Here is a 17,325-nt window from a genome sequence, read left to right on the forward strand (position 1 = left end):
ATGCTGTATGCTGCAGTGGGAGGGAGAAAAATGTAAGTGACAAAATAACAGATATTTATATAGTAAAATGAAATGGTCTGGGCTAACTGCAGACCTAAAAACTTACAGTGGGCTTAGAGCCCGCCCATTGCTTACCATTGAATATAGGCTCAACAAAAACAGCACAGAGCACACATGGTGGAGCTTGCTTTGCATTTGGGTGAGCTCCTCAGTGCACCACATAGCGGTAGTAAGCGCTATACAAATGCTGCAACACAGTCCAGTTGTTTAGCTTTATTGTCGCTCTCATTTGTTTGATTTGATGTCTCTTTCATAAAGCACTCGAAGAGACTGCACGCGCTCTCTTGCTCTCTCTTTTGTGCGCCTCTTATCCCTCTCAGTGCCGCCCCCTTTGCTTCTCTTTCACTCAACCAACCACCTGCTCCTCCGTTGCCACAGCACCCTTGTTATCATTGAATCTTTATTTCTTCAAATGTTAATGTTTTTGGAGGGCTGCAGGGCCTTTCCATGTCCCAAAACGAGATTTCGTGCAACTCTTTTGGTCCCTGGCCCCTAATTTACTCCTTGTTGGTTTCCCCACTTGCCTCCCAACCCCTCCTCTACTGCTGCCGACCCATGCGATCCTTTAAATATACTTTAAAAAACTTAGTTTGGAGGGCCTGGCAGCTGCCGTTTGCTGCTGGGCTGCTTTGCATTACAGTTAGCACTTTCGAGCTCGTAAAATTTAATTTTTTCTTCACCTTGGACCAATAGGTACAAAGGAAAAAGAAAATGATGCCTAGGTGTGCACAGTGATGCATGCACACGTGCACATCACGTATGTATGTATATACATCATGCATGCACACACACACACCGCAGAATGAAGTGGTCACCAGCATCAACACACTTTGTTCTCTTTTATTTTATTTATTTATTTTTTGTGGGCTGCAGAGCATCAGCAAAAAGCATTGGAAAAGCCAAAAGGTCAACAGAGCGAGACCTTTTAGCTTTGCCATTGCTTGTTGACATTGCGAGTCACATCGTGTTCTGAGCAAGGCAGAGCACCTTTTTTGTTTTTGAGGAATCTAAAGTTCCTAATATAACTTAGAATTTCTCAGAGTTAAGGTATAAACATCAGATGGCGTGTCAGAAGCATGTGATCAGCTCTGCAGTTACCCAGTGCAGCTCTTCACTCTGCTCCTGAGTCTCCTTGGGCTTGTGTGTCCACTTCCTGTTCATTCGAGGTACACTTTGGTATTACAGAAGGGGCCGCAGACACTTGCAAGGGCCCTTCTGTATCCTAGATTGCTCTGGTGCACATGTAGCACTGGCACAACCTCACAGGGGCATTCACTCTTTTACGTAGGATCACAGTCCCATGTAAATGAGGAAGCACTTTGCTTCTGCGCCTGTGCCATATTGCAGATGTGTGTAAAGAGGCCTTTCGGAACCACACTGATTGTGCTACATGGAGAACTGTGGCAGACCCTGATGCAGAGATCTGGCCTGGAACCAGGGTTCAATTCCCACTTCGGCGGGTCTTGGGCTCAATTCCCTTGGACCAGATAATTCTTGCCTCGGTGCCTAATCTAATAAATGGGTCCCACTCTGTAACTCTGGGCAATAGCTTACTTAATCCCCACAACGGCCCTCACAGCGCTTGGAATCCTGGCTTCACCCTGGCGCTGTCCAGGAGTGGGTATCTCACAGGGAAAAGCCAGGAGGGGTTCCACAGTGGTATGCGCACAGTGCCTTGAGCCCCTAACGGGTGAGTAGTGCACTATACAAGTGTGATGTTTACAGTTTTACAGTTTACATGGAGGTGACACACAGTCTGGTTCCCCCAGCTGTGAGGACTCCTTGAAACAGGAGAAAAGAGGTCCTATGTACCCCTCTGACAACCCAGTGCCGGCAGGTGCAGTCACTCGTGGCTCCATGCTGCAGTAGATCTGTGTCTCCCTTTGGAGCGCCGAAGGCCCGGTTCCCGCCTCCACAGTAAAAGGTGGAGCGGTGGCTTCAAACAAACTGTCTGCATTCCCTAATGATCTGCCCTAGGGCTGGGGTAAGTTTTCAGCTGTGCTGGGGGCAGAGGATTTACTCTAATGGGGTGCACTGTCCCAGTGTGCACCTGGCACACCCATTTCAAGGTGTGCTTCAGCGTAAACAGGGACAGTGGTCCTATCTGTAACATGGGCCTTCATGCAGACAGTATTTTGGAACGATGAAACCTTGATTTCAAAGCATTTTATTTATTCAAGAACTTCTTAAAATTCCTTTTTCAAATAACATTGAGGCAGCTGTGGGGCTAATCAACTACCACAAAGCAAATCCCTAAAGAACTATTTGTATATTTTATTATTAATGGCATTCTCTATTGCTACTCGTACCCTGGAGGATGCCATTGCGGTTCCCAAGTAATGAAAAATGAAAGATCCGAGTCCCGGAAGTACATTTGAACACAATAGGCAGCAGACACATTTCATTCTTCAGACAGGAGGACCATGGAAGGTGAGCACAGGGAATGGGAAATAGACCAGAGGGTGGGGTAGCATCTTATAAGGGGTAAGAGGGATGATTTGTTTTTCATCTATAGAATGAGGGAAAAAGGAGCTAAATATTGGGCTAAGAGCCGAACAATAGAGTTGTGAGTTTTACGCAGAAAGTGAGTGTTGCACAATGATGGAGCCCCCCATCCTCACAGAACAAGATGTTGAGGCAACCAGGTGAGATGGGAATCTCTTGGATTCCAGCTGAAGAAAGTCTTTGCTGCAGAGATATTTGGCACCTGCGGATATATTAATGATACAGAGGAGATATGCTGGCTGTTGATGTGATTTGAAGGTGAGGCTGGAGGGACTGAACTTATTTCTTGCCAACATTTGAAGGAATCCTGCACATCAATGCTCACCACTACAGGGCTCAGAAGTTGCTTGCAAACTATCCTTACCAGTTTAATGATCTTGGATCACCGTGTCTGCAGCCTGTTTTCTTTTGGAAAGGAACCTATCCACTTCTACTCATGAGCTGCAGGCCAAGAGGGCCTTGAAAGCCTAACTTTCTAAACTAACAAACATTGCATTGTTTTTATTTTAGGATTAAAAAAGAAGCCCAATTTTATGTTTTGCCGATCAACTGGTAATACTTTAACTCTTAGGTATTGTTGATGGGCTAAGAATCAAAGGCCTCTGCACCAGGAGAATCACATCTAAGAGGGATGGCCATAGGAGAGTACACATCATACCTGTCTCAAATAATGTCTGATCTGGGTCTGTGGCAGCTCAGTGTCTTCGGGCTAATATAGCCACCTTAATTTAAAATGTATACACTTACTTCATATGTAAAAATGCCTGGAATTAAGGTCTGGTATGACATCATGGCAACGGGATCCAGTTGTGGGTTCCAGAGACGAACTTTAGTCCCGTCAGTTCTACTAAGATCCCAGAATCTAACAAGTTTTCTCTGGGGATAGAAAGTCTTCGGTAATCCATTTTTGATTGTTTTTAAACTGTCTGAAAAAAACTCTATTTTTTCGGTTGTTCCAGGTTTCGGCAGGCTTGTAAGAACCTATCAGGCCAACTCGGTGACCTTCAACAGGTTCCAGGCAGAAGATCTAGAACACAATGATGAGGTCGAAACTGCTGTCATCAGCCTGCACAGACAAGTCATCATCACTGGCTGCAGAGATGAAACCATAAGGGTACACAACAGGAAACAACTTCTTCTCATTCATTTATTTAAATGTTTTCTAAAGCACTTGTGCACTAACAAAAGCATTAGGGCACAGTGCATTCCCATCTCTGGAACAAAACCAGAAGCCAAATTTACACAACCGTTTGCTAGGATTAGAGGCTATGAGAAGGGAAGGGGTTAGGATGGAACATCAACATGCTGTGTGTTCTGAAGGTTTGGTCCCTAACTAGAGAGGAAAAGAAATTCAGAATGGAGTCAGAGTAACTGATGATGACTGAGGCCGTAGTGTTACGCTGCACTGTGAGCCTGCACACCAAATCGGGGTGGGGGTCATGTGCCCCCTAACACCCTCCGGACGCCCATGAGGACAGCCTCTCAGTTACCACCCAGACAAACACTGTTGTCAATGCTCAGTGTAGCACCTATTAAAGAGGGTCACAGAAAGACAAGGCTGGTCGGATGCTGAGATATCTGCACAATGAAGTCATGTCAGAGTAGTGCCTTGACCCCAAACTGCCCCGCATGGGTCTTTTGATCTGTTTTTTATTTTTTGTTTGAAGGGGGCCATTAGGAAAGCCATGGCTTTGCCTCCAAATAAAAAGCATGAACTTTAAATCAAGCCCCAGAGGAGTGCTTCCTTGAACAGCTATTGCAAAGCCAGCAATCTTCATCATTGGCATCAATCAGTTCAGTCTCTTGGTTGCAAGACAGAGAGGTGGGCCTTAGTTCTCCCTTTAGCGCTGCTGAAAATCAGCGTCTGCGATCTGAGCATGCTCTGTGTCAGTGGTTCATTCTGAGCAGGCGCAGTTTCAGAACACACGCCATGTGGCAAGATTCTGCCGCCATCTTATCACCATGCAAAGATGTCTTTAAAAAATACTCAGACGCCGGTGTTTCAACACACAAACACTCACGATCTCCCAAATCTCAAAGGCAAAACGTGTTATGAAGCAAACGTGTGGGTATTTATTCGTTGAAAGAAGGAATATGAAAAAATGAACTATATGGAGTATTTGTTGTGAGTATAAATAGTTCACAGTTCTCACAATAACGCTCCTTTTTTCCGCACCCATATGAACGCCAAATATAAAATCTCACACGTGTACCCTCCTTTAGAAGCGTTGTGGGGCGTTTACTACCTTAAGCAGCACATTAAATAATGCAAAATTATTTGGAGGAAATGTTAGTGAGAGCTCATTCCTGTTGCCAATCTCATCTTTCGTGCACGCATGTAGAGTTATCTTTTCCCGCTGAGATGGATGAATAGGTATACATTACTTAAAGCCAGCTCATTAACCAAGAAGTGAATGTTTGTAAACACATCCAGTCTTACCGTCATTTAAGCCAGGCGCTGGATTCCTGGCAATTCCTCCCTCAAAAAGAAAGGGGCCAGTGTGGGGAGTCCCCATGTCTTTGCCAGAATGCCATCTATTTATTTATTTGAATATCTCTGTAACGCAACCTGGCCCAGGTGAGTGCGGTGGCACATTACACGAGTAACAGGAGCAAGTAACCAGGGTAATATCACTCGAGGATCGGATATGTGAAACAAGAGAGAAACACCTGGAAACTAACAGTACATGTACGCAAGGAGGCCCTGGCTAAGTGGCAGAATGTGGAGCTCTCGGGCAGCCCTGTGCAAAGATGTCCTAACTGGGCCAAAATACATCATTGTATGGCAATATATTCCACCTGTGTGCCACATTTCTGTGGCAGAACGCTCCATCATTGTGCCAAAACATTCCATACTATGGGAGAATGCCTTACCACTCGTCAAGAATGCCCATCTCTCTGCCAGAATATGTGCAACAATATCTTCATTAGTGTATTAGAATACTACAAAGCTGTGCGCTTCTATGTAACAAGTGCTCTGGAGTATACTATCTCTTGCCAGAAGTTCCAATCACTGTGCCAAAACACCCCATCTCTGTGCTGAAATACACCGTCTTTTGCAGGAATGCCCAGCCATTGTGCCAAATTATCACTTCACTTTACAAAGTATACCATTGTGATACCAGAATACTCATCAAAATGCAAAAATGGCCTATTCTTGTGCTTGAATCCCTATCACCGTGCCAGAATAGCCAGTCACTGAGCTAACATGCCCATCAATGTGCCAGACTAGACAATCATTGAGCTAGAATACCCATCACTGTGGCCAAATAGCCATTCACTGAGCTAGAATGGCCATTGTTGTGCCAGAATAGCCAATCATGTAGCTAGAATGCCTAGCACTGTGCCAGAATAGTCACTCATTGAGCTAGAATGCCCCTCACTGTGCCTGACTAGACAATCATTGAGCTAGAATATCCATCACTTTGGCAAAATAGCCAGTCACTGAGCTAGGATGCCCATCATTGTACCAGAATAGCTAATCATGTAGCTGGAATGCCATTCACTGTGCCAGAATAGCCAATCATGTAGCTAGAATGCCCATCACTGTGCCAGAATAGCCAATCATTGGGCTGGAATGCTCATTGCTGTGCTAGAATAGCCAGTCATTGAGCTAGAATGCCTATCATTGTGTCAGAATAGCCAATCACTGAGCTAACATACCCATCAATGTGCCAGAATAGCCAATCATTGAGCTAGAATGCCCATCACTTTGCCAGAAAATCCAGTCAATGAGTTAGAATGCCCATTATTGTGTCAGAATTGCCAATCACTGAGCTAACATGCCCATCACTCTGCCAGAATAGCCAGTCAATGAGATAGAATGCCCATCAATGTGCCAGAATTTCAGCATTATTGAATCACAATCCCCCATAATTACGCCAAAATATACTTATCACTTTGCCAAAATATGCCATTGTGCTGGAAGAATATGGCATATTGTGACAGAATATCTCATCACTGTGCTAGAATATCACAACATGCCAGAACGTGCCTTCATCACCGAATTCTATGGTACATGGAATTCTACATTTCTATGGTAGAACGCTCCATCATTGTGCCAAAACATCCCATACTATGGCAGAATGCCTTACCACTAGTCAAGAATGCCCATCACTCTGCCAGAATGTCTTGTTCTTGTCAGAGAATATTTCATCAATGTGCATCTTACCTGACCAAAGTGCAATAGCACCCCATAACTGTGCCAGAAAAGGGTTGCCTTTGTGCGAGTCTGTGCCATCGCTGTGCGAGAATATCCTACCATTGTGTCCTAATTGCTATCGCTGGGCCAGTATTTTGTATCAGTGTCATCAGTGAGTCATATTTGTGCATCCAAATGCCACAACACCTCATCACTGGGACAGAATGTGTCGACAGTATGCCATATGCCACAGGCTACGTCAAAGTATACCCATACTGTGCCAGAATCCCCATTGTTGTGCACAATTATGCAGTCTCTTGAGATTACAGCACCATCAGTGCACCTGTGCCTAAACCACGCCCACTCTCGAGGAGTTCCATTCTCATAATTAACTCGGTACCATTCATCCGATGAAAGGGAACTGCTTCCCTAATTCCTTTTGTCTGCATGTGCAATTGTTCAAGTCTCTAACCTTCTAGAAACCCCTTTTATTCACAGGACAGGTAAACAAAAATCTGGAACGTTCACACCATCTGGCCTTCTTTGAAAGGACCCAGAAACACACAAATTTCAACCAAGAATTTCACAAACAACACAGGATGGCTTTGAATAGATTTGCCCATCCATAAAAACAAACATAAGTGATACAACTAGCAGGAACTCTCATTACCACTCTAGACATAAAATGCTCAGTCTCTAGTCACATTTACTCTCCTTCCACTATTCATTCTAATAATGTCTCCTCACTTGTCCTACATTTGCAGGTTTGGAGTTTGTCGAAGTCGGGGGAGCTGCTGGATTCCTTCGATGGCATGGGGATGCCGGTGACTCTGCTGGCCTTGTACGAAGACACCCTCGTGTCTGCATCCAGGAGCGCTTACTACCTTAAAGTATGGAACCTGGACTATGAGCAGAAACACAAAACAGTGGCGCCCTTCCAGGACCGCACCGAATGTACCGCCCTGTCCAATGGTGGTGACCTGGTGTACTTTCTGAAGACAGGAGACAAGCACAAGATCATTATCTGGGACTCCCTAGAAGGTAGAACTTGGACAATGTGGTGTGCTGCAAAGCCTTCAATTTCATTATCAATGCTGAGGTGTCATTGCAGGTTGGGAATTCCAAGAGAGGCCTGGAAGGTTGAACAATTTGGAAAGGTTTGACACAACACCTTTGCTAGACCCAGCTTCTTCCTTTAAATATTATCCATCCAGGGCAGCAAGCATCACAGCCTGCTTTTGCAGCTTCCTGATGTTGATGGAGAGAGCTTTTTCTTTAGGCCCATTGATGCAAAAGGTTTAAATGGATTCCACTCTTTTATGTCACTGTTTTTGTCACGATAGGACACTCGCAAGATTATTCAAGGCCTTCTCTCCTATTCTCTTCCAAGATGTTATTTCTGGTGCCGCGTGCAGCCTTGTGTGAAAAGCAGGACTTTATCTTTGATGTGGCAGGGAAGTAGATATGGAAGCTTTGGCCTTCCCACTCACCTCAAATGTAGCATGAAAGGGGATTTTCTGGAGCAACCGCGGTGTCCACAGAATGAGAAGAATGGTCTCCTATGGTGAGCTTTCCCTCCCAAAGGACACCAAAATGCCACTGATGGTAAACGAAATAGAATACACTTGTACAGGCAGTGCCTCACGACTGTTCTCAATCGTACTATTTATGAAGTAATTTCTCTCTGATGGTTGAGAATTGCTGGGTAACTTTCAAGCTTAAGTCGACTCCAGATACATTTACTGATTTCCAGACCATTGAGGTTAGCCTTTTAATTACAAGTAGACTGTAAAGTGTCAGTTTCAAACACATTTATCACAGTTTGATACACTTTCGAGAGCATTTAGGTCTATATCAGAAACAGAGTTTGGGTAACGTTCAAGTTTATTAAGGTGACTCCAGGTACACTGACCGATTTCCAGACCATCCAGGGCAAGTCTTTTAATTACAAGTAGATTGCAAAGTGTCAGTTTTGAACACATTTATCACAATTTGGTATATTTTCAAGAACATTTAGGTCTATATCAAAAACAGGGTTATTGCCAGGCAGGCAGGATCCATGACTGATGGAAGACCTGGACTGATACCTTTATTAATGTAAGAAATTGTTTAATTTACTCATTCACAAGTGGTAAGTAGTACCCATTTCAAGGGTAGATAATACAACTTCACCAGCAGATCCTTTCCATGTCACTCACAGTTAATTCTCTTTGTTGCAGGAAAGACTGTGGATGTTCTAGACGCTTCGTCGGAGGTGAGGTGCTTGGAAGTGGCACCGAATAAAAGGCTGCTTTTCAGCGGACTGGCGTCTGGCACTGTTCTCATCTTCCCACTGGACTCCAGCCAAGATGTCACCTGCCTCCCACCCCCAGAGACTCAACAGCCGATCAGCAGCATTGGAGTCAGCAAGCAGGAAGAGAGGCTGGCCCTGGCCTACCTTGACTTAATCCTTGTGTTTGGCATTGGCACAGAGACACCCTGCCCAGCCATGCAGGGACCGGTGTACACCATCCACCCTGGGCTCCATGCAGCTCTTACAAAGGTGGCAGTTCTTGCGGACTACCAGGTTCTTTATGGATCTGCGGATGGAGACTTAGCCGTTTATGAGTGTCAGACTACCACGACGGTGCCGCTAGAGGGACACGCCAGTAAAGTGACTTGCCTCGAGACTAGTCACAGTGAGCTGTTTGCCCTGAGTGGCTGCGAAGACTCTATTCAGCGGCTCTGGAACCTAAAATATAAAGACTGGGACCATGAAATGTGCTACAAGGTTGGTCAAAATTTGCTGGGTCTGTACAAGCTATGGGGTGAAGTCCACAAAACATCTGTGGTGTTATTTAACACTGTCATAGTGAGGGAATGTTAGAAATGTGGTGAGTTACTCCACAAAAACTGTCTTTGCACATGGAGCACAGATTTCAATAAGTTGTATGAATTCTGGTGGATTAAGGCATTCGATGAATTCCTAAATGGCACTGCCTGAGTTCTTACATAGCCTAGAAGTCAGTTGAGAAATACAGGGTTGGATGACTACCAGAGACGCTTGGTGCCGGATGAGATTATAAAGATGCAAGGTGCTGGGTGAGGTCATAAAGAGGCAATGTGCTTAATGGTGTCCTAAAGAAGCGAGATGCTGGATGAGATTATAAAGATGCAAGGTGCTGGATGAGGTCATAAAGAGGCAAGGTGCTGGATGAGGTCATAAAGAAGGAAGGTGCTGGCCGAGGTCATAAAGAGAGAAGGTGCTGGATATGTTCCTAGAGAGGCAAGGTTCTTGATGAGGTCACAGAGAGGCAAGGTACTGGATGAGGTCAAGAAGAGGCATGGTGCTGGTCATAAAGATGCAAAAACAACAAGTGATGGACGGAATGCTGAACATTGTCAAACATTCACCCCCAGTCACAGATCTGGGTTTAATCCATCGTTTTTTTGCTGCCCATGCCATTCCAGTTTGGACCCAGCCATATGCAAATCAGTCTTGACCCTGTTCCCCATGGGAACAGTCCAGCCCGAACTGCTAGGCCAGGTCTTCCCTGGACTGGAAACAAGCATCCTGGGACCGGTTTCGGGGTTTCACCCCTCATCAGCCAGGCTAGCATGAATCCAGTGGCATGGGAAGCACGGGACCCACGTCTGGGTATACCCTTCCCACTTAGGGCGAAAAATGCAAAAACAACAAGTGATGGACGGAATGCTGAACATTGTCAAACATTCACCCCCAGTCACAGATCTGGGTTTAATCCATCGTTTTTTTGCTGCCCATGCCATTCCAGTTTGGACCCAGCCATATGCAAATCAGTCTTGACCCTGTTCCCCATGGGAACAGTCCAGCCCGAACTGCTAGGCCAGGTCTTCCCTGGACTGGAAACAAGCATCCTGGGACCGGTTTCGGGGTTTCACCCCTCATCAGCCAGGCTAGCATGAATCCAGTGGCATGGGAAGCACGGGACCCACGTCTGGGCATACCCTTCCCACTTAGGGCGAAAAATGCAAAAACAACAAGTGATGGACGGAATGCTGAACATTGTCAAACATTCACCCCCAGTCACAGATCTGGGTTTAATCCATCGTTTTTTTGCTGCCCATGCCATTCCAGTTTGGACCCAGCCATATGCAAATCAGTCTTGACCCTGTTCCCCATAAAGATACAAGGTACTGAATGAGGGCATAAAGAGACAAGGTGCTGATGAGATCATAAAGAGGCATGGTGCTGGATGAGATCATAAAGAGGCAAGGTGCTGGATATGTTCATAGAAAGGCAAGGTGCTGGATGAGGTCACAGAGAGGCAAGGTTCTTGATGGGGTCACAGAGAGGCACGGTTCTGGATGAGGCCAAGATGAGGCAAAGTGCTCGATAAGGTCATAAAGAGGCAAGGTACTGGATGAGGTCATAAGGAGGCAAGGTACTGGATGAGGTCATAAAGAGGCATGGTGCTGGATGAGGTCATAAAGATACAAGGTGCTGAATGACGTCATAAAGAGACAAGGTGCTGATTAGATCATAAAGAGGCATGGTACTGGATGAGGTCATAAAGAGTCAAGGTGTTGGATGAGGTCATAAAGAAGCAAGGTGCTTGATGAGGTCATAAAGAGGCAAGGTACGGGATGAGGTCATAAGGAGGCAAGGAACTGGATGAGGTCATAAAGAGCCATGGTGTTGGATGAGGTCATAAAGATACAAGGTGCTGAATGACGTCATAAAGAGACAATGTGCTGATGAGGTCATAAAGAGACAAGGTGCTGATGAGATCATAAAGAGGCATGGTGTTGGATGAGGTCATAAAGAAGAAAGCATACAGAAGCAAGGTGCTTGATGAGGTCATAAAGAGGCATGGTGCTGGATGAGGTCATAAAGATACAAGGTGCTTGATGGGATTATAAAGAAGCAAGGTTCTTGATGAGGTCATAAAGATGCAAGGTGCTGGATAAGTTCATAGAGAGGCATGGGGCTGGATGAGGTCATAAACAGACAAGGTGCTGGATAAGTTCATAGAGTGACAAGGTGCTGGATGAGGTCATAAAGAGGCAAGGTGCTAGATGAGGTCATAAAAAAGGAAGGTGCTTGTTGAGATCATACAGAAGCAAGGTGCTAAATGAGGTCATAAAGAGGAACAGTGCTGGATGAGGTCATAAAGAGGCAAAGTGCTGGATGTGATCATAAACAGACAAGGTGCTGGATAAGTTCATAGAGTGACACGGTGCTGGATGAGGTCATAAAGAGGCAAGGTGCTAGATGAGGTCATAAAAAAGGAAGGTGCTTGATGAGATCATACAGAAGCAAGGTGCTAAATGAGGTCATAAAGAGGCACAGTGCTGGATGAGGACATAAAGAGGCAAAGTGCTGGATGAGGTCATAAAAAGCTAGGTGGATGCTGAGGTCATAAGTAAGCAAGGTGCTTGATGAGGTCATAAACAAGCAGGGTGCTAGATAGAGAGGCATGGTCCTGGATGATGTCATAAAGAGGCAATGTGTTTGATGAGGTCATAGAGAGGCATGGTGCTGCAGGAGGTCATAAAGAGGCAAGGTGCTGGACAAGGTCATAAAGAGGTATGGTGCTGGATGAGGTCATAAAGAGGCAAGGTGCTGAACAGGTCATAAAGAGGCATGGCGCTGGACGAGGTCCTAAAGAGGCAAGGTGTTGAACGAGGTCATAAAGAGGCAAGGTGTTGAACGAGGTCATACAGAGGCATGGTGCTGGATGAGGTCATAAAGAGGCAAAGTGCTGGATGAGGTCATAAAGAAGCAAGGTTTTGAAGAGGTCATAAAGAGGCAAGGGCTAGACGAGGTCATAAAGAAGCATGGTGCTGGACGAGATCATAAAGAGTCAAGGTGCTGGATGAGGTCATAAAGAAGCAAGGTGCTGGGCGAGGTCATAAAGAGGCAAGGGGCTAGACAAGGTCATAAAGAGGCAAGGTGCTGGACGGGATCATAAAGAGTCAAGGTGCTGGATGAGGTCATAAAGAAGAAAGGTGCTGGACGAGGTCATAAAGAGGTAAGGGGCCAGACGAGGTCATAAAGAGGCATGGTGCTGGATGAGGACATACAGAGGCAAGGTGCTTGATGAAGTCATAAAGAAGCAAGGTGCTTGATGAGGTCATAAAGAAGCAAGGTGCTGGATAAGTTCATAGAGAGGTAAGGTGATGAATGAGATCATAAATAGGCAAGGTGCTAGGTGAGGTCATAAAGAAGCAGGGTGCTGTACAGAAAGGCATGGTCCCAGAGGAGTTACTAGAGAGACATCTTGTTGGATGAGTCGTTATAGAAGACTACTGTTGGGTGAGCTATTAGACACAGCATTGAACCACTTATGAGTGAGTTAGAGCGCTAGAAGAAGTCATAGCAGGCACGTTGCTGGACAAGCTCTTATTGAGGCATGACCCTGGATGAATTCATTGGGAGTCAACACATTGCCTGAGTTCTTACGAAGCCGAAGAGTTGATTGGGAAACACAACAATTAATGACTACAGGTGATGCATGGAGCTGGCCGAGATCACAGAGGCACAGTGGTGTCCAAGTGCAGAGAGATAGTGCTGGAGGAACTACAGAAGACGCTGGGCGACTCTGTAGAGACATGGTGATGGATGAGTTTATTAAGAGACATGCTGATGGATGAGTTTATTAAGAGATGTGGTGATGGATGAGTTTATTAAGAGACGTGGTGATGGATGAGTTTATTAAGAGACGTGGTGATGGATGAGGTTATTAAGAGACGTGGTGATGGATGAGTTTAAGAGACATGGTGATGGATGAGTTTATTAAGAGGCATGGTGATGGATGAGTTTATTAAGAGACGTGGTAATGGATGAGTTTATTAAGAGACGTGGTGATGGATGAGTTTATTAAGAGACGTGGTGATGGATGAGTTTATTAAGAGACGTGGTAATGGATGAGTTTATTAAGAAACGTGGTGATGGATGAGGTTATTAAGAGACGTGGTGGTGGATGAGGTTATTAAGAGACGTGGTGATGGATAAGTTTATTAAGAGGCATGGTGATGGATGAGTTTATTAAAAGACGTGTGATGGATACGTTTATTAAGAGACATGGTAATGGATGAGTTTATTAAGAAACGTGGTGATGGAGGAGGTTATTAAGAGACATGGTGATGGATGAGGTTATTAAGAGACGTGGTGATGGATGAGTTTATTAAGAGGCATGGTGATGGATGAGTTTATTAAGAGGCGTGGTGATGGATGAGGTTATTAAGAGGCGTGGTGATGGATGAGTTTACTAAGAGACATGGTGATGGATGAGTTTAAGAGACGTGGTGTTGGATAAGTTGATTAAGAGACGTGGTGATGGATGAGTTTATTAAGAGGTATGGTGATGGATGAGTTTATTATGAGGCGTGGTGATGGATGAGGTTATTAAGAGACGTGGTGATGGATGAGTTTAAGAGACGTGGTGATGGATAAGTTTAAGAGACGTGGTGATGGTTGAGTTTATTAAGAGGCATGGTGATGGATGAGTTTATTAAGAGACGTAGTGATGGATGAGGTTATTAAGAGATGTGGTGATAGATGAGTTTAAGAGATGGTGATGGATGAGGTTGTTAAGAGACGTGGTGATGGATGAGGTTATTAAGAGGCGTGGTGATGGATGAGTTTATTAAAAGGCGTGGTGATGGATGAGTTTATTAAGAGGCGTGGTGATGGATGGGGTTATAAAGACCTGCGGTGATTGATGAAGTTATAAAGAGGCATGGTGATGGATACGTTTATAAAGAGGCGCGCGCGGTGGTGGCCAAGTACTTAAAGGCAGCGCTGCATCAGTTGCTGGAGAGTATGGTGCTGGACGGGGTCTCACAAAGACATGTGATGGGATGACTTGATAGAGGTATCCTGTGTTTGTGGAGAGGTGTACAATTTTAGAGAGGTGTACAATTTTAACATCTTCAAAGTAATGAGGCAGATTTTAATAGGGTTATTTTTGTCGTCCTTGATAGGGTTTCTTTTTCCAAGGTGTCCAATGTGCGTGCTTTTCTGTAGATGACAAGTACATCTTCACAGGTGCAAAGGACAGGGCCATCAAAGTTTGGGAAGTTTCGAGTGGTGAGTAACAATCATATTTTTTACTATAAATGTAGGAAAAAGGGTAGGATTATTAAAGGACAAAATATCGAAACACACTCAACCAAAAATATATATGCATACACACCTCAACCAAAATTATTCCATGATTTCTCTCTCTGTGCTGTAGGATCTAATGCACTTGTATTAATATTAAGGCGGATGGGATATCCATCATGTGTGTGCATGAACAAGTGCTGGCTTGGGAAGGTGTGTGGAGTGAAATGCAGCACTTTAGGACTATAAATATGACTGCGCACAGACATAAATGTCAAAACAATTCTAACTGTACAGGCCCAGAACCGAATATTATCCTGGCCTCCAGTCAATATCATTCAGGCCCGGTGAAGCAGTAAACAAACCTCAAGGTGGCCAGGGTGGGATGACTGAGCAGCTCCAACTTGAACTCCAGACAAGGACCTGCTTATGACCTGCCTTATTGCAAACAACCCTGAACGGCATTCATGTGCTCTCGCTTGCTGTTCAGCGCTTCCCTGCTCCCTAGCTAGGCATCAGTCCTGTCTGACAATGGGTGTGATAATACATCAGACAGAAGTACTGATGATCTGGGATGCAATAATTACAAGCAGATTATTGCTACACCTTTACGGCTTGTGGCCCATGGAATGGGGAGTGACTGTGAAGTTGGCATTTGTACATCAATTTCTGTGTATTTGTCCATGCATGTATTCCATCTGCTTTTCATGTGTAAACACCGAAAAAGACAGATTTCCCAGAAAATTTGTGATTTGATTCAGTGCTAACTCCCTTTATCAGACAATCCGTATTTAGGAAAACATTCTGAACCTATACACTGAGCCTTTAGCAGTGGAGTTAGCACAATAAGACAAAGGATATGTGTTGCAGAGGCATCCTTTTTTTTGTGTTATAATTTTTTATTATTATTATAGTCATTATTCATATTTCGTAACACAAGTCATGTACAAAGGATAAGTTAACAAAATTCCTCCCGCCTTTGGGGGTACTCCGCCTTTACAGTCTATAATCGTTGTATACAAGTATATCAAACACAGAAAAACGTGCCTTGTCCCAGCATTAATAATCACATTTAAGAGCCAGTATTAATAGCATAGTGGTCTCATGTCTCCAAACAAATAAAATGTATCAATCTTCAGACTGCTTGAACTTCATCTATAAAGGGTATACAGCCATAAGTGTTGGGTATATCCATATCATAGATTAACTGCAGCATATTACTATTATATTATATTGTATTAACAGGTGCCATTGACGGGTATTTAGTATAATAGCCTCTCTGTGACATGGTGTACATTTTTAACAGAGATGGGTCGGTGTGGGAGCATTCGTGTCTGTTTCTAGTAGTATTCCCTTCCTCAAGGAACTCAGGGACTCATAGGGAGGTTAGTTTTACAGAGAGGACAAGAAAGACTCAATGAGTACTGATACGTAGGTAAGAAATTGGGGTGTTTTCTATTGAGGAAACATTGATCGAGATATTCGTGTTGTGCTATTCTAATATATGGAGTGATTGTTCGTGATACGTGTTAGTATATTGATAATAAGATGTCCTGCCGCCACCTACGGGAGTGTATCCATGATTAATGATTGATTAAGGGGTATTCAACTTAATTGGGTAAATAATGTTGAAAAGCATAACAATGAGATTATTCCTAGGTAGAGAAAGATAGATATAAAGGGCGATAGGGGTAATAATATCCATTATGATGATAATAACACTAATAGAAAGAAAGATAATGGGGACCGCTATGGCGGCAGTGGTGCTCGGAGCAGTGGTGACCGACAGAAGGGGAGGGGGGCAAAGGGAGGGGGTTGAAGGGGATAAGGCGACCTAGATGTAGTCAGGGATGATAATAATGATGATTTACTAGGGATGATAGGACAATATAAAAAGAGGGTACAGTATAGTTGAAGGTTATGTTATATATATTAATGTGTGGGCATTGGTTTGTGTTTGCATAATTTAAATGGTTATAGTGGTCTTTCACAGGATATACCTAGGTCATCAGATTAGGTAGGAAGGGTGACCATGTTTGTAGGAATATATCAGTTTTATCTTGTAGGCATTCGTGGGAGGCTGCCTGGTACATTGCGCCAATCCATTATTCCTGGGAGGGAGGTGCCACCGCCCGCCAATGTCTGAGGATATATAATTTGGCTGTGGCTAGTGCAGTATGCAATAGTCGGCTTTGGGGTTGTGCAAGATGTTGTAATTCACCTGTATCGTGTAGGAGTATGAGGGATGTTGTGAGCGTTGGCGGTAAGGGCAATACCTCTCCAAGAGTGTGTCCTATCGCCCGCCAGAAGGGTTGTATAGCAGTACAATCATGTAAGATGTGGGTAAGGTCGCAATGTTTGTTGGGGCATCTCCAACAGGATGCGTGGGGTAGAAGTCGTGCCTTGCATAGTTTCTGGGGGGTCCAATACCAGTCACGTAGAGTCTTGAAAAGGCAGAATTTCAGGTGAGCCTCACGGGCTCCTCGGTCTCTAGCCTCAATTAATTCAGCCCAGTCTTCTAGGTCATAATCTTTCTGTAGTCGGGTTTGCC

General features: G+C 44.5%; 1 protein-coding gene across 3 annotated transcripts in view; it reads left to right on the plus strand.

Moving 5' to 3' along the window:
* NWD1 (NACHT and WD repeat domain containing 1) overlaps window positions 1-17,325 on the plus strand; it is a 78,491-nt gene that overhangs the window by 39,871 nt on the left and 21,295 nt on the right. For all 3 annotated transcript variants that reach the window (XM_069217120.1, XM_069217119.1, XM_069217121.1), the window contains 4 exons: window positions 3,525-3,679; window positions 7,471-7,747; window positions 8,926-9,476; window positions 14,654-14,759. In XM_069217120.1, the coding sequence (XP_069073221.1) occupies window positions 3,525-3,679; window positions 7,471-7,747; window positions 8,926-9,476; window positions 14,654-14,759 (1,089 nt within the window). The remainder of the gene's footprint in view (window positions 1-3,524; window positions 3,680-7,470; window positions 7,748-8,925; window positions 9,477-14,653; window positions 14,760-17,325) is intronic.

Source organism: Pleurodeles waltl, chromosome 12 (genome assembly GCF_031143425.1).
Source record: "Pleurodeles waltl isolate 20211129_DDA chromosome 12, aPleWal1.hap1.20221129, whole genome shotgun sequence".
Classification (NCBI taxonomy): Eukaryota; Metazoa; Chordata; class Amphibia; order Caudata; family Salamandridae; genus Pleurodeles; species Pleurodeles waltl.